A 23,649-nucleotide genomic window follows, 5' to 3' on the forward strand; every position below is an offset into this window, starting at 1 on the left:
CTCCCCGCTCCTTATCTCTTTCTCCGAATATCCATTCAAATATACCACTTGGGACTAGAGAGATGACTCAGTGGTTAAAAGCGCTTGCCTGTCTTGTAGAGGACCCAAGTTGGGTTCCCAGCCTCCCGTGTCCAGTGGCTCACCACCCCCTGTAACTCCAGGGTGTCTGACTCCCCCTTCCGGCCTTCTTGGGCAGCTGCACTCATGTGCACATACCCACACATAGACACATATGGAAGGCAAGGCACATGCAGTTGGAGTCCTGTCTGACCCTCTCTGGACCATCTCTTCTCATGCATGCTCACCTGCAACCTTCTGGTCCTGAGCTTCTCCTGGGCACATACTCCAGAGCCCAGTGACCCCACAAAGCCATAGCAGTGCCTATCAATCCCAAGCACCTTCCCTCCAGATGAAGTTTCTCTTTGGAGAGGTCTCTATCAATAAGGATCTCCCAGCCCCACCTCCTGACTCAGCTTCAGCTGAGTTATTCCTGTGTAAGGTGTGGCCCACCAGAGGAAGATTCCTCGCTTAAAGGGGGGCCTGTTTGCCCTTCTCCCAGTCCCTGAGCCATGGCTGTAATTTTAATAACTCCTTCATCACATACGGGCACTTTCCACTTCCAGTACCCTTACACAAGTGCGTTCTCCTCCCATCCAGACACGGCCCACGCCCCACACTGGGCTCCCCTCCTCTGTACCCTCTAATCTGGCTCGTGATGCTTTGCCCCTCCAGAGAAGCTGTCACCACCCATGAATAATGGTAAATCTCAGTCTCTGTGACAGAGCGGGATACCTCTGCAGCGTTGCCTCTGAACTGCTGCCCTGAGAGGCTCTGTTCAGTGAGCCGAAATGCAAGCCTAGTGAAGCAATCAAAAGGGCTTCGGTGGGGATCAGCATGAGCGCCAACAATGAGGGAGGGAGGCCCAAGGAAGTGGTTTCGCTTGAGCAGAGGCTTTGATGTGTGAGGTAGACGACCCAGCTCCTCTGCTCTGAATTGTTCTGCAGTCCTACCTCATCGTGGGCCCAGGTCAAAGGTGCCCTCATACAGGCATACACATAACCCAGACCTCTGTTCCCTCCCTCCGTACATCCCTCTTTCCAGCTCAGTTCCAACTCTCCATCACTTCCTGTTACTTAGACCATAAGCCTCACTTGTAAATACCGCTGTGACTCACCCTTTACCTCTTCCAGCCCTTGCTTGAGTGTCGTGTGTTTTCAATGGTTCCTCCCGGTAGTCACCCTAAGTACTGTTTTCAATGTCCCTCCCCCGACCCTACCCCCCTCACCAACATTTTCTTGTATCCACCACAGACAAACTCTTTTTCATTATTTATTTATCGGCCACCAATTAAAACATAAATTGGATTCAATTCTATCGCATCCCAAACCTGTGTCCATTTTCTGGCTTTCATTGTGCCTGGCGCTCAGAAAACCCTGCCGGGCTGAATCAGTAATGCTAAGCCCTTCCAGACTCTAAGGAGTCTGATCAGTGAGGCTAATCCATAGGATGTGATCCTTCCTGTGTGGGGGAAGAAAAGTAGTGGACAAAACTCCGTGCGCTTGTAATTATGTCAGAAAAGACACTGCTGTGTGGGCTGGAGATGTGGTTCCAATATACCTTCCTAGTGTGCACCAAGTTCTGGTGTAGTAGTAGGGGCAGCGGGGCTGCGTCCCCGGCACCCGGCCGCCCCCACGGCTAGCTTTACCCAAAATAATTACACAGACATTGTATTCTTTTAAACACTGCTTGGCCCATTCTCTTCTAGGCTAATTCTCACTCATTAATTTAGCCCATTTCTAATCATCCGTGTGTAGCACCCCAAGGTGCGCTTACTGGGGAGATTCTAGCCTAGTCCATCCTGGGTCGGAGCTTCATCCCGGGAGCAGGGCATGGCGTCTCTCTCAGGCGTCTGCTCCCGAGAGCAGAGTGGTCGAGACTGAGCTCACTTCCTCTTCCTCCCAGCGTCCTGTTCTGCCTACTCCTCCCACCTATCTTTCAACCAATAAAATGGGCCAAGGCAGTTCCTTTATTAGCCAATGACCTTCCTCCATCATTCTGGGTTCAATTCCCAGTGTTGGGGAAAAACAAATTGTTAGGCAGGCTCTCATGAAGCTCAGGCTGACCTTGAACTTGCTCTGTTGCTGAGGGCAGCCTTAAATATCTGGTCCTTCTACCTCCATCTCCTGTGCATTGGGATTGCGTCCAGGTACCACCAGGTACCAGCCAATGAAGGACTGTGCTCTGGACTTGCGAGCCCTCCCCTCCCCTAAGTGGCTTTGGGTCAGAGTGTTTTGTCATAGCAACAGAAATGAAACGAGAACAGATGCTCTTTCTTATTTTGAGTGAACGTTTCTGTTCCTGTGCTTTTTTAGTGTAAAACTTGTCCACTCTTCCTCAGGAGCAATTTTAGTCCTTTTTTGTTTATAAGACTTAATAATATATGTACACACACATACACAGGATTCCCGCCTTTTATTTGTGATATATGTTGGGAATACCATTTCCTGTCTTCTCGTTTGGTTTTGCCTCTGCTTTTGAAGGTACAAGTGTTGTTTGTCATTTGGTTCACTGTTGTTTTATGTGATCAGATGGTGGGTGGTGCTGGTGTCCCATCTGGGTCTGTGGTGATTGCAGCAAGGCCCGTTCTCGTGTGAGGTTAGAAGCGAGCATCCCCTCTCTAGGTGTTTACACGGTTTTAGAGTTCATGCTTAACTCTTTAGGCCATCTAGAATTTCTGTGGCATCCAAGTGTGGGTGAAGCTTCATCTTCTTCCAGCTGGCAATCCAGTACTCCATTATCAGTGATTGGAGATGCTTCCCTAAATGTGGGCGGAACTTGGATGGGTGTGTGGGCCCATGTCTGGGCTTCCTTTGCTGTAACGGTCTATTTAAATACGCTCATGTTTTATTATGCGGTCAGGCCCCTTCATTGCGGCCCCCCTCCCAGGTATTTTTCCCAGATGACCTTGCATATTTATTTTATCATTGGAAACAAATATTGGATCCCGAATTTTATTCAGTACCTTTCAGTATCTGTGGAACATATCATATGGCTGTCCTCCAAACTGCTAAGTAATTTATAACGGATCTTCTAATCCAAATTATCCATTTAGTCTTGAAATTGACTGCCACTCTTTCCTGGTCTTTTCCTGTTAGTGTGTGTAGACGGTCAACAGTTCACTTGGAGGATATTGCACTGAGTCTCGTAAATAATGTTGCCCCTGAGCTTTGTGTGTGTGTCTGTGTGCGTACACATGTGCGTGTGTGTGTGTGTGTGCTTGCATGCATGTGTGTGTGTGTGATATCTTTACCCAGTTCCATTGTTAACCGATGGTTATGTTTGCTTTATAAAATATTGGGTATTCCCTAATCCCTCAAACGAATTCTGTGCTTACAGATTGAGTTGAGTTCTCCTGTGAAACCCTCAGCGCCCAGTGCCTTTCAGCATTGCTCCTTCTTTGGCAGGTTTAGTTCCTGCTATTTCCATTTGTAGTTCAGTTTTATAAATTGTATTCTCAAAGAAAACTGTCTGTTGAATCTGCATCTTCATGTTTGCTTACCTGGAGTTTTGCAAGGCAGTCTTTGTTTGAATGTGTGCATACAGGATGGAGTATATACAGTTAATTTATTATGGAAGTGTATGCATACCTCTAGCTCTATAGGCCTTTGTTCTGAAATTCAGTAGCTTGCAGCCACTCCAGTCTTTCTCCAAAAGGAATGTTCTAGCTCCCTTAAAATACTTGTTCAGGCAGCTCTGGCCAGCCACTTTACTGCAGTCGGTCCCCAGAGAAACCAGGGGGTCCAACTTGGCATTAACACAGGTGTACACCACACCACAAACCAGGGGTCCTCCTTCCCAGGGCTCAGTTCCACGGGTCCTCAGTCACTGGTGGGAAAAGCACACGGTGGCAAAGAACCAGACTCACATGTAGAATGCACGAGTGTTGTGGTCATTCTTTAACTGAGTGGTCTGGTGACAGGGTGACCTCAGGTGGCCTATTATTTATGCTTTCAGCATTTCATTCATGCACACAGTGGATTTTGATCCTATCAACCATCTGTTCTCCTGTCCAGTTCCTCCGACGCCCTCCTACCATGTCCCCCTCCCATGTCTCTTCTTTGCTATAACCCACTAAGTCTAGACAGAGCTTCAGTGTGTACATGAATGCTTCAGTGTACAGCCATCCACTGGAGCAGGGACCGCTTACCACACCGCAGAAAAAGCCCCCCACCCCAGCAGCCATCAGCTGTGTGTTATCTCTTTGGCTGTGGGTTGGGCCTCATGATCTCCGCCCACGCTGCAGTGCTGGCTGGCTTGATCTCTGGCAGATCTGGTACAAGGATCCTCAGCTGCCAGGAGTTCTTGCTGCAGTGTCCTCATCGTGTCCAGAAGACACTGCTTACAGCAGTCACCCCTGGCTGCTGGCTCTTTTAGCCTGCCTGCCCCCTCTTCCTGGATGTTTCCTGGGTCTTCGGGAGATGGTGCGATTAGATGTGTATTTTAGGGCTGGGTCTGCATTTCGGCCAACCATTGAGTGTCTGGGTTAACTGCCACCCACTGCTCAAAGGCTTCTCTGGGGAGCACCAAGAGCTTCACTAACTGAAATGGGAGTTGGAGTCGGGGTGGGGGAGCTTCAAAAGTGTTAACTGGGGATCCCTTACCTGTCTGCACCGGGAGCTGAAGAGGGGTAATGAAGTCTCACCATAGTCTTTTGCATTATTTCTATCAATTAACTCAAGCCCCAAACTGAACCAATGACCGCCCCCCCCCCACCCACACACCTCCAGCTCTTCTCTGTCTCAGTAGTGTCCAGGGCACATAGAACACAATGCATCTCTCTGCCACCTCCCCAACCTTATCTAGAGCCCCGTGAAGCCTCATACAACATCCTGGAGACCCAGAGCTGGTGGGGACATCCGGGAATGTGTGGATGGATGCAGGCCTAGATCAGGAATGGTGATGGGACAGGGCAGAACGGCAGGGCAAGTTACAAAACAGACCTGACAGGATTCCCTGAGTGCAGAGTCAAGGTCTAGGACTTTCCTCTATAGCCTATGTTCACTCACTGCTGCTCATGGGTGGTAGAGGGGGTGTGGGAAGCCATCTGGCAAGGCTCACTTCAGGAAGCCTAAGCTAGCATCTCTCCAAATCGTGCCAAGATCTTTCAGCTTTTTGCACATTCGGAGGGAACTGGTAGAAAGCCATGGTGTCTCCCACTGATGGACAACTCTTTCTACAAGAGTTGCCTCTTGGCCTGTGAGACTAGTGTACCTAGCTCCTCTGGTCTAGTTGAATTCCCACCTTCCCATTTGGTCTCTCCTTGGGTCTCTTCCATCCCGTGTCGCCTCCAGTTCCTGCTTCATGCTGTTTCCAGTTCCTGCTGTGGCCAGGCCGTCAGCGGTATCCCAGAGCTCTGTCTTTGGAAAGTTTTCTGGTCACTACTGTTTTGGGCCTAATTCTTCCTCTAGGCCCTGAATATGTGCAGACTAGAATCCTACCCCTGAATTGTCCTTCTTTTAAAATTACAATCTTTAATTTTATCAGAGGCACCTGCCTCCTGCTCCCTTGCTGTTCCCCAGCGGCCACCAGGAGGCAGTAAGCAATAGGGACATAGTTTCCCAGCTACAACCTACCCTTTCCCACCCCAGCGAGTCTCAGTTCTTCAAAGTCTGTGTCGAATGGTGCCATCCAAGGTGCTTCTGCAGTATATGCCGGGGAGGATGGGGATAACATAGGATTTGGGATGAGACAGCATGCAGGGGGGAAGTTACAGTCCCATATGGGCTGTGTTGAGGGGATGGTTGAAGCCAACGGAGCAAGGATTCTACAAAGCTGCGGCTTAGCCTATATGGATGTTCCCAGTCAAAGGGATCACGGCTTTTTCTGACGGGCCATGCCGTTCAACCGTAATCTTGCTTCCACGTAGTCCCGTGGGTGTCGTGGACCTTGGTGACGAATCGCCCCCTGTTTATGAGGATCTGCCTCCTGAAGTTCACGTCCATAAATCTCTAAGGAGAGAAATTTGTAGAAGGGAATCACAAGTCTTCCTCCGTGGTCTTTGTTTCTCTGGAGGTGGTGGTGGAGGGGGAAATCACACTGAATTAAATGCTTTCAAATAAGTAAAATCTCTCCCAAGAGGTTAGCTATCTTGGTGACAGAAGCCATAAAAATGCACAGAGTATTCACATTTTATTATCTAGATTTATAAGGTACCAAAGACTCTGCAAATTCCTCTATCTCGATGTCAAAAGCAGTTATTTATTTTGGCTCTTTTTCTCATTAGCGAGTTATGCATATTTTTCTACCTTTCGAAATCTATCAAGGGCCTCATTACAACTTCCCCATTCATTTCTCTGCAGGGCAAACGTGAACACGCTCCTTTAGGAATTAACTGGCAATCTTTGAGTTTTAGATATTTTTAAGTCACGCTCATTGGTATTTCACGTGCCGATCTGAAAATTACTGTGCGCTGATCTCTCATTAGGTGTTTGGTTGTTTATTTTATAGGCAGTGCTCTCTTTGAATTGTTTTGCATTTTTCTTATTTGTGACTCGCGACTCCCTGAAGCACTAAGCTACAGCGGCCAAATCGCTTCTTTCCTTACCTTTGCTCCAAAGAGAAATCTCCAAGAAGTAACTCAGGACTAAAGTTCCCGGATTATGACAGTTGGCATGCTTCACCTGGGAGCTTCTGTGGAGACTGTTTTCCCTAAAGCCTTCGGGCTCTGGCGGCACGGAGAGATATTTGCAGTTCTCCCTCAGAGCCGGCTGACGAGAACGCTTTGCCTTCTGTACCTTTGCAAACATAAAATCACACTGTGGAAAAGGAAATGTGAATCGTGCAAGCCCGGAGTGCTAGGGGACTGCGTTCGTGTCTCGTCCAATGGGCGATGAAGCAACCCGGGAGCTCGTCTTGCTGTCATTCAAAGTGGGTCAACTCTTGAGGGTTCCTTAGTAATACCTGTGTTGTGAGGACTCATAAAGAATAAAACTACCTGCCGTGAAAGTGATTTTGTAGGTGGAATGCAGCAGAGGCAGCTGCAGCATCTCCATCAGGATCTTTGCCCGGAGCTCCTGTGAGCTTGACCGTAGCCCTCGGAGAACAAGATGGCCCTGCCCATGGAGCTGTACACAGCTTCCACTGCCCCCCATAAGAAGTGTGCAGGCCAGGCTTCCAGAGGGGATGCGAGGCTGCAGGCAGCTGGAGAGCTCCTCTATGCCCTCAGCCACGGGGCATTCTGTATTTTGTTGACAGACCAGGCAGGACAGAATGACCTTCTTAGCAAGAATGGAAATTTACTGTGGGTTTCATTCTTTAGCATTAGAAGATCTGTGTTGATGGTATAATTACAAAATAGCTTCCTTCGTTTTGAAATTTGGCTCTCCGATTCCCCTGTGGTTTGGAGGGATAATATGTAAAGATGTTTGCCGTCCATTCCTTGACTTTTAAAGTGTAGCATAAGCCACGTAAAATATGAGAAAAGTACAAATAGCTCAGAGGAGGAGGAAAATCCTATGAAACTAGGCCATGAAAACACAAATTTAAATTACTAACAGTTAAGGAACCAGTGGTATATATTTACCTTTCTCTGTGTGTGTGTGTGCGCGCGCGTACATGGTTTTCGTCTCTGGCTTTAGGTGGAGAAATGTCAGGAAGTGGAAAACTTGTAACAATAGTGCTGTAAATGTCTGCCATAAGAAGGGGCAGATAATTAAATTTTCATGCCTTTAAATATTGGAGAATTGCTCTCCTTTGTGTTTGAGGTTTAATAAGATTCCAACCAACTGGCTTCAGTTCAACCAACAAATATTTATTGAGAACTCACTGTCTGGACAGCTCAGGAACATGAAGAGGAGGAAGACGCAGTTCTCATCCTCCGAGTTCATTGTCTATTAGGGCAACGGATGAGTAGTAAATACGTAAGACAATCGGATAAACTCTAAAATCAGGTTACATATACATTGCCATGGTGTACATGCCCCATACAGACAAAAAAAAAATCAAAACCCCCAAACCCCAATAAATCCCAATTTAGGAATCAAAGATAGAGGCTATATTCCAGTCGTGCGTTAGCGGATGTGCCGTTGTCAGTTTGGGGGTGGGGCGAGAGTGAGTGGGGAGATAGCTTCGTCATGGGGAGAGGAGGGAACGCCAGGAAGAATACAGTAGGCAGTACGGACCAAGACACAGTGGACGGAGCAATCAAAGAGGGGTGTGAAGAAATAAAAATGCAAACTCGTCCAGAGCGTGGGGAGCAGTGCCGACAGAAAGGAGATGTGACCAAGGTGGGGTGCAGTTTCTGAAGATTTGGAGTATTAGGGGAAGAATTTGGGCTAGTTCTCTAGGTGGTGGGGGAGGCGGAGGGATGGATCAGCAGTTAAGAGGACTTGCTGCTCTTTGTAGAGGACCTGAGTTTGGTTTCTAGCACCCACACTGGGCAGTTTGCAAGTCACCTGAGATGCCATCTCCCAGGGATCTGATGCCCTCCACAGGCACACGCGGGCACGTGTGCACACGCATACAAACACTCATAAATAAACGAATAATCTCCTTGGAAACAGTAGGGAGGTGGATGGGAGTAGTCGCTGGAAATGTCAGGAAGCAGAGCTTGGAAGCCAGGAGCTCCAGGGAGTGCGGTCAGAGGAAGCTGTGTCTGAGGATTCTAGGTTGGCAGCAGTGAAGACATGAGGGAAAATTTGGTGAGGGACAGAGGAGAATGAAGATAGTGGATCTGGTTGGCATGTTTCGTGTAAGAGACAGAGAGCTCTAGGAGTGCAGGAAGTGTCTGTGTGTGTGTGTGTGTGTGTGTGTGTGTTTGTGGTTGTTCAGGAGAAAGTTGGGGATTTTAACACTACCCAGTGTGGCTTGCTATTTAGCAGGGCTCTGTCATATGTCGCCATGGCGGCCTCTCCGCTTCTCTAAGAGTGATTCATCCATGCCTTTTGTTTTTATTGCATCTAATCCCGGAGGGAGGTAATGGGCTCACGTGAATCACACACGGATCTAAGTTTCTGAAACCGGGTATAATAACTTGTAGATATTAGACTATGACTCATTTCCTTCTGTTATCTCATTAGCTCCTTGCATAGACTTTGCCCGAGTTATGTCTGTCTTTGTTAGACTTTATATGACTTTTAAACTTGAACTGTGACCTCTACTGTTGTTATATGTCGGGAGAAGCAGCACACACACACACGCATGCATGCGCACTCTCACACACACACACGCAATCGTACACATACATCTGTGCACGTACTTGTACACACAATGCACTCATGCGCACACCTACACATACACACGTGCACACACTTGCACACACGCATGCGCAGATTGCACTCAAAACTGAGGAACTGATTGCAGATGTTTTCTCTACCGCTTTATTATGCTCAGCTGTATCTGTGTTCCCTAGATTCTTCTTTCCACTGTTAAATGGACTTTGATGCATTCTAAAACCTCCAGTATCTAAGCAGGAGTTACTCACACCAAAAAAGGAATTTTATTAAAAATCAACTTTGTGGACTCGAGAGGTGGCTAAGTGGTTAGACAGTCTTCCTGCTCTTCCAGAAGATCGGAGTTTGCCTCCCAGCACCCGAGTCAGGCAGGTCACAACCGTCCATTACTTATTTTGAAGTTCACACACCTAAAGAGTAAGATGGAGTGACAAACATTCAGTCTAGCGTGAGAGCTCTGACAGTGACCACACGCACGGAAAGCCCGGTGTGTAAGATGTGATGTCATGTGCCTTCACCGTGGCTGCAGCCTCCTGGAAACTTGCATGCATGTCTAGGTCCACATGTGGAACTGCACCTGCTCATCAGGTCAGATGGGAATGCTGGAGGCAGGGGCATGTCCTTGTCTTCTGCTCCATTCACAAATGAGGTCAAATCCCCATTCCACAGAGTCCTCTAGTTCCCACAGAACACAGTTCCTGCACGAGTGGAAGGCGTGAGAACGCCATCAGCCGCTCCTTGGGTGTCTGACAGTTACTGTGCCAAGTTCCACAGAAGGATGTTTAATTCACACCTAGGGATGCTGAGAGAAAGCGGTGTCATTCTCTCCCTTATGCGGAAGAAAAACAGCCGCTGTCAGCTGAGGGCCTTTCTGGCCAGTGTGGTTTGTGAGGTGCGTTTTAATGTCCCCCAAACGCTTGCCACTGACTCATCCCTGAGAAGCTCTTTGCACTTGAGATGGGCTTTGCCCATGGGGGTAGGAGGCCGTCTCTTTCTAAAAAGGAAAATGGCTTTGCAATTTTGTTTTAAAATTAAATTTTCTAATACACTGCCTTAGAAGTCATTCCTCCTTAGACTAAACAATACAGAAGAATATGAAAGAGAGAGTTATGATTAGAGAAAAATCTTATCGTGCAGAAATACCACCGTCAAATACCCTTCTAGACTTTTTAGTACCTGGACACAAAACACCAATAAATGAATAAATAAATCAATCAGGGAACATAGTTATTTGTTTTGTTTGCTCTCTTGTTTGTTTGGTTTTGTGGGGTTTGCCGTTGCCTGAGACAGGGTCTCTGTAGCTTGGAGAATGCTGGAACCCACTGTGTACACCAGGTTGGACTTAAGCTCATGGCTGGCTTCCTGCCTCAGCTTCCCAAGTGCTGAGATTACAGGCATAAACCAGTCCGGGCTCATAACTGGCTTTTGTAACACCCTATTTTATTCTGAATTCTAGATGAGATCTCCCTTTATCAATGAAGATAGAACTACCTCCTCATTTTTATCAACTATATAGCTTTTTATAGGCCTTTGGTTGGATTTATTGTTTAAAATAGTTGCACAATTATTTATTTAAAAACTTCTCTGTTGCATTTGGAGTATAAATGGAGTAACTATAAAAGAACATTTAAACTGTTTCAAATATAAAGACTGAACATAAGATATTGCCATTCTTTTGCTTTTAAAGATACTGTGTGGGTGTGTGTCTGTGGTGTGTGCACGTGGGCACAAGTGTATGGTGTATTCATATGCACACAAGTGTTGTGGCTTCACTTGCGTGGAGGTCAGGGGTCAACATCAGGATGTCTTCCTCAATCACCTTCCACCTTATTTTGGGGTTTACCATTTTGGCTAGACTGGCTAGGCAACGAGTCCCTGAGATCTGCCTATCTCTACCCCCACCCCCCAACACCGGGGCTACAGACACAGAACCATGCCAGGCTTCTAGTTTAAGTGCTGAGGATAAAACTCAGGGCCTCATGCTTGCCCAGAAGACACTGCCCACTGAGCCGTCTTCCCAGTGCAGGTCCAGATGCTGTCATTTTTATACCGCTCTTTCTTCTTGGTTCTATTTTTCCTCCTTTATGACACTTTGCCAGGTCTCTTCCTTCTCTCTTAAAATTTGGGAGTCTTTCATTTATTTTACATACTCACAGCTGCTTGTAATTTTAAGTCCAGCTCCAGGGGCTCTAACACTCCCTGGCCTCTGTGAACACCACACTCACACATGCATATATACACATACACAGACACACAGACACACAGACACACACACACACACACACACACACACATATGTAAGTAGGCAAAGGCTTAAGGACCACTAACCCAAACCACTCTCCCCCTGACATTCCAGTATTTTAGTTGTATCTTGTCTTTTTTTAAATTTAGACTTAGAGCTACAGTTTTACCCCACAATGCTTGTCTGTATTCATTTAGGCATTGACCCATTCATTTCTACATTTCAAAACTTGCATGGGAATCGCCTTCCTCCTCTCTGAAGTGTGTTCTTTAGAATCTGCTCAAGTGGCAGCCTGCTGATGGCTCACTCCTCTGTGCTTCTCTGGAGATATGTTATTGTTGTCCTTCTTGGTTTTGGGGGGAGGGATCCTTTTAACAAAGTATAATCTGCCCTCCTTAAGTTCCCCAAGTTTAAATGGAGAAGAAAAGCAGAGTAATTACAGAATTGTGTAACCATCCGTGCAGTCGAATTCTAGAGCATCTCCATCCTCTGGAAAGAGACCATGCACCTATTTGTAGTAAATCTCCACTCCTGCCTCCGGTTTCCACACACCCTTGTCCCCTCGCCTTGACATTTCCTATGCACTGTACCCAGAGTTTTATGAACTCCGGCCCTCATGCTTGCACCGTAAGCACTTTACCAACTGAGTCATCCCTTTGGGCCCGACGGAGTGAACCTTCAAGATGGGCGGCTGCATTTGAGTAGGAGGGACAGTTGGACAGCAGTAGATCACCATGGCAACCAGGAAACACAAACCAAACAGAACAGACCAGAGAGATTTGAGTAGCACATAGTCCAATGGGGGAAGAAAGGTAGTTCTATTTGATGTAATGGATTGTTGTAGTCTGGTTGACACTTGTGCCCAGTTCTTGAGCTGGGGAGGATAGACAGCAAGCATGCCTGTGTCCAGCCCAAGCTGCTGGTGTAAGCAAGTGACAGTCAAGGCCCTTTGGGTCACCAAAGACACTTAAGGAGTCTCATATCTGGAGATGAACCACTATTGCTGTGATGTTCTTGACATCACATTAGAAACCAGAGAAATTTAAGTGTCCTGTTCTCTAGGTGGATGGTGAAGTTTCTTGTCTTTCCTTCTTTCTCCTTTCTTTTCTTTTTCTTATAGCTGGCTTTGTCCTAAGAGATCCCATCTGCAGTGTTAGGTTGGGTGATTGTCTCCGAGGCTGCGCTTGCCTTTCTTATTCTGAGCAGCCATTCTTTCCTTCAGGTATCAGAGTAACACAGCGTCTGCTGTCCTGGAAACCATCACCAACATTCAACCCAAGGAGAGCAGTGGCGGCGTGGGTGAGACGCGAGAGGCCATTGTATACAGGCTGTCAGAGGACATGCTGAGCAAGCTGCCCCCTGACTATGTGCCTCACGAGGTAAGGCATGCCCTTTCTTCAGGGCAAGATCTGGAAGGTGGGGCAGGGCATTTCTCCCACCCTGTACATCACATCCCATTCATGTGGAGGTCAGAGGACACCTCTCAGGAGTTGGCTCTCTCCTCCCATCAGAGTCCTAGGGATCAAACTCAGGGGGTTGGCTTTGGCGGCAAGCATCTTTAAACCCTTCTTTTATGTTATAGGAGCATGCTATTGGAAATATAGCAGTCAAGCAAAATCTGTAAATTGAGACCTAATTATGCCATTAGCGTCCACAGTACAAATGGAGTTCCATTACTGTAGACAGCAGCTCCCAGAAAGCACTGGGAGAATCATGCAAGAGCCCACAACAAGCCTTTGATTTTATTAATAAACAGTTTATGCTGGAATCATAATCATGCAGGAAATACAGTCAGTGTTAAGATTATGCTCTTTTCTAGGGTGCTCCCCTTCTGTTACAATTATTATTTTTTTAATTATGAAGAAATTGTTCATGCTATGTTGCCTGGGCCAGCCTAGACTTCTTGGGCTCAAGTGGTCCTCCTGCCTTTGCCTCTCGAGTAGCTGGGATGACAGGTGCAGTTTATACGCAACAAGGTTCTCTATTAAAGCCTGCGTTGGAAGCTGGAGAGGTGGCTCAGCAGTTAGCAGGACTTGCTGTCCTCTCAGAAGGCCTGGGTTCAGTTCTCAGCACCCATGTCAGGTAGCTCACAGCGTGTCATAACTCCAGCTTCTGGGGATCTCATTCCCTCTTCTGGCCTCTACAGGCCCTTGCATGTACATGGTACACATGCATCCATGTAGAGAACAGCATGTTTGTCATGCCCCTCTTGTGGTCTTTTTGTGATTTCTTGTTCCCCAAGGAGTGAATTGCTGCAGGGTAGTCATAGACAAAGGATGCTGTGTGTGCGTCCAGTCCCCTAGGCCGAGGAGTTCAGGACGGAGACAGAGCAGACCCTGTAGACATGTGCACACACACACACATCCACACACATGCACACACACATGTGCCCACGCCTGCGCACACATAACACACGTCCACATACTCACACCCACACACGCATACACACATACACACACATGCACACACATGCAATGCGCCCACCCCCTCATGCACACAAACACACACACATATACACACGTGTGCACACACATACATGCACCCACCCACCCACACACATGCACACGCATCCACCCACCCACCCATACACATGCACACAAACATACACAGACACACACATACACATATCCACCCACATGCACACACACACACACACGCACACACACATGCATAACACACACTTTTTTAAAAATTGTAAATGGTGGCATTAGAGACACCTGATGTTATTGTGTGGGGCTGGGCCGTGGTCCTCCGCTGGCTGGCTGGACTGTGATTTGGGTGTGATTTGCTCTGCCCTGCTCATGTAGCTGTTTTCTGCTTTCATCCTTAACTCACTGGGAATGACACAGCTGCTGTACAGCGGAGATGCTGGCTGCTGGAACAACCTGCTTAACATCTCACGGCTCAGGAAGGGCTGTGGGCATCTCTGGCAAGAGGGTCCCTCAGCTGCCAGCCTCTGGGGGTTCTTTGGACTTATCCTTCAGTCAAATCTTCTCCATCACCCTTCCATTCCCAGAACCTGTTGGACTGTGGCCATCAGAAAGTTCAAGTCCTCTCACGAGTTCCTGCTGGTATCCGTAGTCAATCTCTTCCTGACATGTATGGCTGAACCGAAATGTGAATGTATATTGGCTTATTAATTAGTTAATTAATGATTATATTTTATTGTCCCCACAATGAGAGGCTTTGGTATTGATCTCTTTGACGTGGTCACTAAACGATATGCCAACAGGAACAAGTGACAGGCCGCTCAGTGGCTCTCCCACGAAGCCAAATATTTTCACTGATTAGATTAGGGGAGGCCATTTTTAGCCTCCACAGCCGAGGCGGCCACGATCTGCAGTTAATTGTCTTCCGTGACTGTTCTGTAAAGATTTGGGCTGTATTAACTTTTTGTGACATTTCTAATAACAACTCTGTAAGGGTAATGGAAACAAAAATCCTGCTGTACTCTCGTGAAGGTTAGATTGCCAGAGAATATTTAGCTGACACTTAATACTTAATCATTTGGAAGAGGAAATAGGCACAATTTTATTTTAGCTTTTTAAAGAACAGTTCCAATTATCAACTAAGTACAATCAGTAGGATATAAAAATCATTTAAGTTGAACAGAAGTTTTTGAAGCTCAGAAAATGGGGGATTTAACAGCCAGCCTGGTTCTGCAAGAGGTGGTTTCTAGTTCATTGGGTCTAGTGGAGAAACATCCAGAGACAGAGAGAGAATGGGGGACGGGACAAGCTATTTGGAAGGGAAATGATGAATGGAAAATTTACTGTCTCTCCTACTCTGTTTTAGGTGAAAGCTCGTTTGATAAAGATGGGACACCTTAATTCAATGAACATATTTCTTAGACAAGAAATTGACAGAATGCAGAAAGTCATCTCGATCCTCCGGAGTAGCCTGAGCGACCTGAAGTTGGCGATTGAAGGGACGATCATCATGAGTGAGGTGGGAATCTCCCTCTTTCTGCTACTTGCTTTTTTTTTTTTGCATGTGTGTATCTATGTATGCACATGTTCATTTGTGTGTGATTATACTTTGTGAGTGTGTATGCCTGTGTGTGTGTGTGTGTGAGAGAGAGAGAGAGAGACAGGGAGAGAGAGAGAGACAGAGAGAGAGAGAGAGAGAGACAGAGAGAGAGAGAGAGAGAGAGATGTTAAGGGCAGAGGGCAACCTTAAATGTTCCTCAGTCTCCATTCATTCATTCATTCATTCAATCATTCATTCATTTGTTTATTTATTTATCGAGACAGGATTTCTCTGTGTAGCCCTGGCTGTCCTAGAACTAGCCCTGTAGACCGGGTTGGCCCCAAACTCAGAGAGACAGACACCTTTATTTGTGAGGCAGAGTCTCTCAGGGGACCTGTGTCTCACGCAGTAGGCTAGGGTAGCTGGCCAGTGACCCCTAGCATCCCTCTTGTCTCTGCCTCCCCAGTACTGGGATTGTAATGTGCACCCCCACACCCAGCTATCTTTATGTGGCTTCTAAGACTCTCAGGACCTGGTGTTCACCAGGTAATCAGTGTACCAACTGGGCTACTTCCCAGCTCCCCAGCAATGTTTCCCATTCATGGATTTCTAGAACAACTATTTTTAAATATTTTTTCATTTTTATATGTATGAGTGTGTCTCCTGCATGTATGTATTTGCGCTATGTATGTGCAGTACCCACTGAGACTAGAAGAGAGCACCAGATCCCTTGGAACTGGAGTTACAGACAGTTGGGAGCCACCATGTGGGTGCTGGGAACTGAACCCAGGTCCTCCACAACCAGGAGTGAGTGCTTTTAGCTGCTGAGCCGTCTCTCCAGCCCACAAAACCGCTAATTTTTAAAAAAAGATCTTATTGTCCATTTTAATCATGTATATGTGTGTGTGTGTGTGTGTGTGTGTGTGTGTGTGTGTGTGTAGTATGTGCTCACGAGTGCAGGTACCTGTGGAGGCCAGAAGGGGGCACATGATTCCCCTGAATCTGGAATTACAGGTAGTCAGTCATGAGCCACTTGGCATGGATGTTGGGAACCAAACCTAGGTTCTTTGCAAGAGCAATATGTGATCTTAGTCTCTGAGCCACCCTCCAGCTCCCTGGGTCACACGTCCTACCCGTCTTACCCTCGTCTTCTTCAGAATTTGAGAGATGCCCTGGACAACATGTATGATGCTCGCATCCCTCAGCTCTGGAAGAGAGTGTCCTGGGATTCCTCCACCCTAGGCTTCTGGTTTACTGAGCTTCTGGAGAGGAATACTCAGTTTGCAACGTGGATATTTGAAGGCAGGCCTAACGTGTTCTGGATGACTGGTTTCTTTAACCCCCAAGGTAGGTGCTCTGGGGGAGTGGGCTGACTTAGAAGTTCATGTGCAGCTGGTTGGTGACATTGCTTGCTGAACATATGTTCCATAAAGCCGTGTGGTCCTGCCGCTGGCGCGTGCTGGGAACAACCTTTCAGAAGTTTGAGGACACTCAGAATCCCTTGACATCCTTCTTGCCACGTTGATCCCACCATGCAGTGGCCAAGCCCTCCCTGTTTTCCTGTTTACCCACATGAGTAAGCTGTGGCCCGTGGTGAAAGGGAGAAAAACACCATTCATTTTTTAACTGTTGATGGGAAGGTCACGACAAGGCTAAGGAGATGGACCCTCTGGGGATGTGCTTGCGGTATTAGGCATGAGAACCTGAGCTTGAGTCTCAGCACTTACATCAGCAAATCCAGCAAATCCAGGCCTGCTGGTGTTGGGAGGCTTCATGATAGAGGATACTGGGGGCCTGCTGGCCAGCCTGGCTAGTTGAATGGATAAGCTCCCGGTTCAGTGAGAGACTTCACCTGACAAAATAAAGTGGAGCCATGACCCCACTGTGATGAGCACTGGCTGCTCTTGCAAAGGACTAAGGTTTGGCTCTCAGGACCCACACCATGGTTCCCCATCACCTGTAACTCCAGGTCCAGGGGATCCAACCACCCTCTCCTGACCTCTGTATTCCACAGACACACATGTGGTATACATATTCTCGGCAAAACACGCATCTATATAACACATAAACAAGGGCATCCTCAAAAAATTAAAAATAAGGTGGAGATAGAGGAAGATAGTGACCTTGACCTCTGACCTCCATCCATCTGTGCACACACTGTAATGTGTGCCCATATACGCAAGTAATAAGTAATAAATAAAATAAAGCCAAAGTATGAAGACACCAGAGATGTGCCAAAAATTGCTGATTTGGGTTAGAAAACTGGACTTGAAAAATCGAGTGAGCGCTGGGTGGCAGCAGGGGTGTCTTCCTCCCCTCTCCCTGAAGGCGCTCTGCTGTTCCACGCCATCCATCTTTCCATCTTGGAAACGTTCTCCAGGAAAGTTGCTGGCTTGATGCCATGGAGCTTTTAAGGTCTCGAGAGCTTGGCACCCCAATAGTTTCATCTGTGAGTTAAGAAGCATTCATTCTTACTGATTTGGGGGAGCCACCGTTACTCACAGCAATATGGGTAAAGTCTCATCAAAGATAATGTTGAGTGAAGGCAGCCCGATGAAAATTGCAACACCTTACAGGGACCCATCTGCATGAAGTCCAGGCATGGGCAGAGTGGATGCAGGATGCTGAAAGACTGACTCACGGCCTCCCTTTCCAGAAAGGCACAGTGGGACTTCTTGGTGTCTGGGGTGTACTGTTTCTTCACTGCGTGTGGGTGATGCAGCTCTTTTCCATGGCGGCAGTCTACTGAGCCATACAGTCTAGACACTCAGTTACTTCTCAGAAGTACAGTCTAAACAGTCATCATGCCTCTAAAGTATGTATTCACTTGCCCCCTGTGAATACATGCTCATTTGCTGGATGCAGATTCTCCTTTAGATTAGTTAATTGCTTATTATGTGTGTGATGGGGAAATATGTCCCACTGTGGGTGGGGGCAGCCAGAGGACATCTTTCTCTCCAGTCTTTATGTAAGTTGTGAGGATTGAACTCGGGTCATGGGGCTTGCTTAGCAAGTGCTTTTACCCACTGAGCAATCTTGCCAGCTCTGCCTTAACATTTTCCGAATTAATATCCGAACCATGGCAATGTCTGCCTTCACAACGGTTTACACATAGTAAAAGATTCAACTAATGCCCTCTTCTGGCCTCCATAGGTACTGCACTCATGTGCACAGATACAAATACACATAATTAAAACTAAGAAAATAAATATTTAAAGATTAATCTTATTTTACATATGTATGTGTGGGTGGGCCCAAGTGCATGTATATGCACCATCTGTGTGCAGATGCCCACCGAGGGCGGAAGAGAGCCTTGGATCACCAAAGCTGCAGTTGCGGGCAGTTGGCAGCCACTCAGTGTAGTGCTGGGCACCAAACCTGGATCTTCTACAAGAGCAGCCAGTGCTTTTAACCACTGAGCAATCTCAGTAGTCCCTAAATTCTTTTTTGAAAAGTTTGAATGTAGATGGTCATTTCAGTGCCACCCACCTATAAGACATGCTCTACTTCTGCATCCATGGGAGACTTTTGATGTTTTCTCTCCTGGCTGCCTCTTGGAGAGCCCACACTGAATTCAAGCTGGCACCCTACCCTTTACAGACACACACCCTTATTCTTATCTATGATTGCTTTCTGCTTGTTGCTTAGAAGCCTGGGGGTCACCTCTTCCTGCACAGAAATCACATCCTTGTTTCCCTTTCCTCCTCTTGACACAAGGGACAAATTACTTTCCCGTGCCACATCAGTTGGCCACATCTGAAAAACAGAGAGCGTGGCGGCCCCTCCCCTCCTGATTGTGTCCACAGGCAGTGTCCAAACAGATAAGGATTCTCTGACATTAACAACTCCTCTCCCGAGTCTTGTGTCTTCTTCCCAGGTCACTGCGATAAAAATCATCTTATTCTTTCAGTTCAAAACATTTAAGTAAATGGCTTTAAAAATAACACCCCACACATTTAGGCAAAGCATAGTGCTGTCTACAAAGAGGCTAAAGTTTCATCACAAACCCAGGGAGTCTGGGGTGGCGAGAGAAGCTCAGAAGGTAAAGGCGCTTGCCGCCAAGGCTGGCGACCTGAATTAAAAGCCCAGGACCCACACACTGTGGACAGAGAACGAACTGCATGCAGTAAGTTGTCCTTGGACCTCCGCACGTGCGCTCCCACAATAAATATACATGTAATGAATTAAAATGAAATTTCTTCACATGTGAACATTTTTGCCACCTTATTATACCCCTAGCATCATAGACTGTGTGTGGTGTATTTCCCATCAGGCCGGTTCTCCTCAGACTTAGGTGACTTTGAAGTCCTTGCTACCTTACGGACAGGTGACATCTTCCCTTTGCTGCCCCCACCCCCATTAACATCCCAGCTGGGCACTGTTTGCAGCCACATCCACTTGTCTTGTGGCTGGCTCCCTTGTCTCCTGGCTGGCTCCCTGTTTGTTTTGCTTTGTCTTGTTTGTGGTCTGGCCTGTTTGAAGCGGCTGAGTCACTCACCACACAGCCTCACCTGGTATTCTCAGGCCCCCTTCACTGTGACTTCTGTGGCCGCTGATGAGGTCAGCCAAGTGGACAGTCAGACTGGATGATTAAGATGGTCAAGCTCGCTGCATTGGTGACCCTGTGGCTGTGTGTTTTAGTGGCAGGGCTTCTTCAGTGGGCGGGTGTGCTCTCTGCCAGCTTCTGCAGACCCAGAGAGCCTCTCTTTCACTGGTTTTCCCTGGCGGGGTTTGAGCACGTGGAATTCTCTTTAAGGCTGTGATCCTCAGAGCCCTCAAAGGAATTCTTTTTGGCCTTTTCCCGCCCCCCCCCCCCCACTTCCCCCTTACCACTCTCAGGGCACCATGTACCCGTGATTTCAAGTCTGAGTCTGCTGTGCGCACACGCATGCGCATGTCCTCTATATATGGGGATGTGTCTAAACCAGTGGGGATGAATTATAAAGAGGCGGACTTCAAGCTAAGATATTGACTCCTTTGTGATACCTTCACATTAATAGCCATATTTTGTCATTTGATGCTTGGGATGACTCCTAGGTGTGCTAATGACAGGATGGAGCAGGCTGGCCATGTTCCCTGGGCCTCGCACCTCTGGATTAGATTGAACCCTGCAACAACAATCATTTTCTAAATGCTTAATTCAGTCGGGAGCTTGGTGCCATTTAGTCGTCTTTTTTTTTCTTGTGTCTCCTGAAGCCATACTGTTGTGGCAGATATCAATACCAGCTTATTCATTGGCATGAATCAAGATTTTTCACTTAGAGGGGCTGTTGCCGAAGCAAAGAAATGGATGATTTTTGTCCTGTTACCTTAGCTCTCTCTCTCTCTCTCTCTCTCTCTTTCTGTCTCTGTCTCTCTTTCTCTCTCTCTCACTGTGTGGGGGTGGGGGTGGGGATGGGGGACGTGTGCGCGCCTGTGCACATGTTTTGCAGAGCAATGCAATTCCGAATGCTTCCTTTGAGACCAGCTCCATGGGATGCTGTTTGTCAAGGTGGAAGGCAGGCCAAGGGTTAATAGACTTTCAGGATGGGAAAGGAACCAGGGACAACGTCTCGTCTCATGTCAGCTCTTGGTCTGGTTCCTCATGCCCCTGTGCCCAAACCTCAGAACTGCAGAGGGACCCACTGCACTCTGAAAAGCCTCTGCGTGGGTGACAGGTGCCTCTGCCTGCCTTTGGGCAAGAGGACCCTTTAGTCGCTGGCCTTGGTCATAGTCACAGCCACGACTCCTAGAATTCTAGTCTTGCACGTGGCTACCAACTGTCTAGTCCCTTGTAATTTGGCCAGCTATCAGGAACCACTAAAACCACTCTCAAAGGCCACCTCCCCCTAATGGCATTTCTGCTAACTTCATTCTATTGACTGTAGCTGGGGTGTCAAGTCTGGATTCTCTGTCTGTCTGTCTGTCTGTCTGTCTGTCTGTCTGTCTGTCTCTCGTGTGTGTGCCACATGCATGTTGATGTTCACACAGGCCAGAAGGGGGCATCTGATACCCCTCCTCAAAGTGGAGTTACAGATTGTTATGAGCCACCCACTGTAGGTTCTGGAAACCGAACTCGGGTCCTCTGGAAGAGCAGTAAGTGCTGTTAACGGCTGAACCATCTCTCCAATTCCTGGAACCTCTTTTAGACCTCAGCTTCCATCCATGCACTTCCTTGGTTCTCTTCGTGCCCCTCAGCCCTCTTTGTGACTCTGCCTTGGGACTCGGTCTCCTCCGCTCACAGGCGTGGCTGTTCATCTCTCCCTGTTAGTGACTCAGTGCCTACAGCCAGTGTTGGAAGTTCTGTTCTCCAGTGACCTCCCCCATGACAGTCCTGTCACCTTTCCCCTAAGCTATCCTCACGAGGATTCTGCTGTCTCTGTCTGCATCATCCTCCAGAACACACAAACTTGGACACTCCACCAAATAGCTTGAGAAGGGGGGAGCAGGAACACATGGGCCCCAAAAAAGAGAGAGAAGGGGATCTCATAAATAAGAACAGAGATCGCCAGAGGTCATGTCTGATGGGCCCCAAATGGCTGGATGGATTTCTCAGCCAGATCACAGTTGAAATAGAAGTCCTAGGGGTGCAGGTGGGAGCTTGAGAGGTTGAGGGGTCAGATTCTAAGATGAGTGAGTGAATTGAGGAAGTGGAGCGGGGAGGGAGGGAGGGAGGGAGGGGGAGAGAGAGAGATAGGGAGGAGAGGAGAGAATTTATATTGATGTGGTGGGCAGGCAGAAGACTTTGAAGAAGAGATACTTCAGAGGATATGTGTAAGAAGAAAGGCTTTTCTTTCTCTTTTAATGACAAGAGAAACCCATTCAAATGCTGGTGGAGGGAAGGAGGAGAGGGTGTGGGGGTGGGGAGTCGAAGGACACCAGACAGGGGTTAGGAAAGACAGGAGGGATGGATGTGTCAGTGGAGAGACTGTGGAGGAGTGAGTGGCACCTGGACACCTCCCCAATTGTAACAAGAGCAGCAGAGAAGGGAAGGACTGGCCATAGATGCTGTGCTGGATGGCCGTGTGTCGGCTTGACACAAGCCGGAGTTATCTGAGAGGAGGGAGCCTCAACTGAGAAAATGCCTCCATAAGACCAGGCCTGCTGGTGGAGGGCCTAGCCCATGGTTGGTGGCGCCATCCCTTGGCTGGTGGTCCCGGGTTCTATAAGAAAGCAGGCTGAGCAAGGTATGAGGAGCAAGATAGTAAGCAGTGCTTCTCCATGGCCTCTGCATCAGCTCCTGCCTCCAGGTTCCTGCTCTGATTGAGTTCCTGGCCTGACTTCCTTTGATGATGAGCAGCCATATGGAAGTGTAAGCCACATAAACCCTTTCCTTCCCCAAGTTATTTTTTGGTCACGGTGTTTCATCACAGTAGTAGAAACAGCGGAGACAGATGCTCACAGTGGGTCGCAGTGCAGGTTGCTGCTAAGAGGCAAAGCGAGTTGTCTGTTCTCACTTAAAGGCAGAGGCAAGATTAAAGAAAACATGGGGGGCAAGAATTTCAGGAAAGCGACAGGAAGCTGGGGGAAGAGGGCTGGTGGGGACAGGGAAGGACATCAGGGGGCTTTGGAACCCACTGTGGTTCCGGTTCCACACAGCGGCTGTGTGGCATTGCTGGTATCCTCCAGCAGTGGGTGCTGCTGTAAGAAGAGGCTTCTTGTCTGAGTTTATCTGTGTTTGGGGCTCTGTCTGGCACGCAGTGAAAAAGAAGGATCTAATGAGGCAGAGAAGAAAGGAGGTGGAGTTGATTCGTTACAAATGTTGTGGTTTGGGCAAGCAAGATGGCTCAGTGGCACCAAGAAGGCACCTGCCACACCACACCTGCTGACCTGAGTTTGTTCCCTGAGGCCTTCGCGATGGAAGGAGAGAACTGGTTTTTATGCCGTGTCCTCGGACCTTCACACAAGTTATGCGCCCCCTGCCCCGCGCACCTGCAAAATAAAATAGAGAAATGATGAGGTCAAGAGCAGGGGGGCCAGTCTGCTGGAAGGATGCTGAAGAGGGACACTGGAGAGGAGCACAGAGGGGCTGGGGAGGTCACTCAGTAAAGTGCCCGAGATGCAAGCATGAGGACTCGAGTTCAGATGCCCGGCACCCATAAAGAAAGCTGAGTGCCTTGTCACAGACCTGTAATCTCATCACTCAGGATGCAGAGACAAGAAAGATCCATGGAACTTGCTGGCCAGCTAGTCCAGCTAAATCAGTGTATTCCTGGCTCAAGGGAGAGA

General features: G+C 47.8%; 1 protein-coding gene across 2 annotated transcripts in view; it reads left to right on the plus strand.

The window, feature by feature from the left end:
* The window catches only part of Dnah8 (dynein axonemal heavy chain 8), a 240,644-nt gene that overhangs the window by 206,191 nt on the left and 10,804 nt on the right, over nt 1-23,649 (plus strand). For both annotated transcript variants that reach the window (XM_041634704.1, XM_041634705.1), the window contains 3 exons: nt 12,695-12,851; nt 15,268-15,420; nt 16,599-16,788. In XM_041634704.1, coding sequence (XP_041490638.1) covers nt 12,695-12,851; nt 15,268-15,420; nt 16,599-16,788 — 500 coding nt within the window. The remainder of the gene's footprint in view (nt 1-12,694; nt 12,852-15,267; nt 15,421-16,598; nt 16,789-23,649) is intronic.

Source organism: Microtus oregoni, unplaced genomic scaffold (assembly GCF_018167655.1).
Source record: "Microtus oregoni isolate MIOR12 unplaced genomic scaffold, Mior012 000046F_ref0000063, whole genome shotgun sequence".
In the NCBI taxonomy this organism is placed as follows: Eukaryota; Metazoa; Chordata; class Mammalia; order Rodentia; family Cricetidae; genus Microtus; species Microtus oregoni.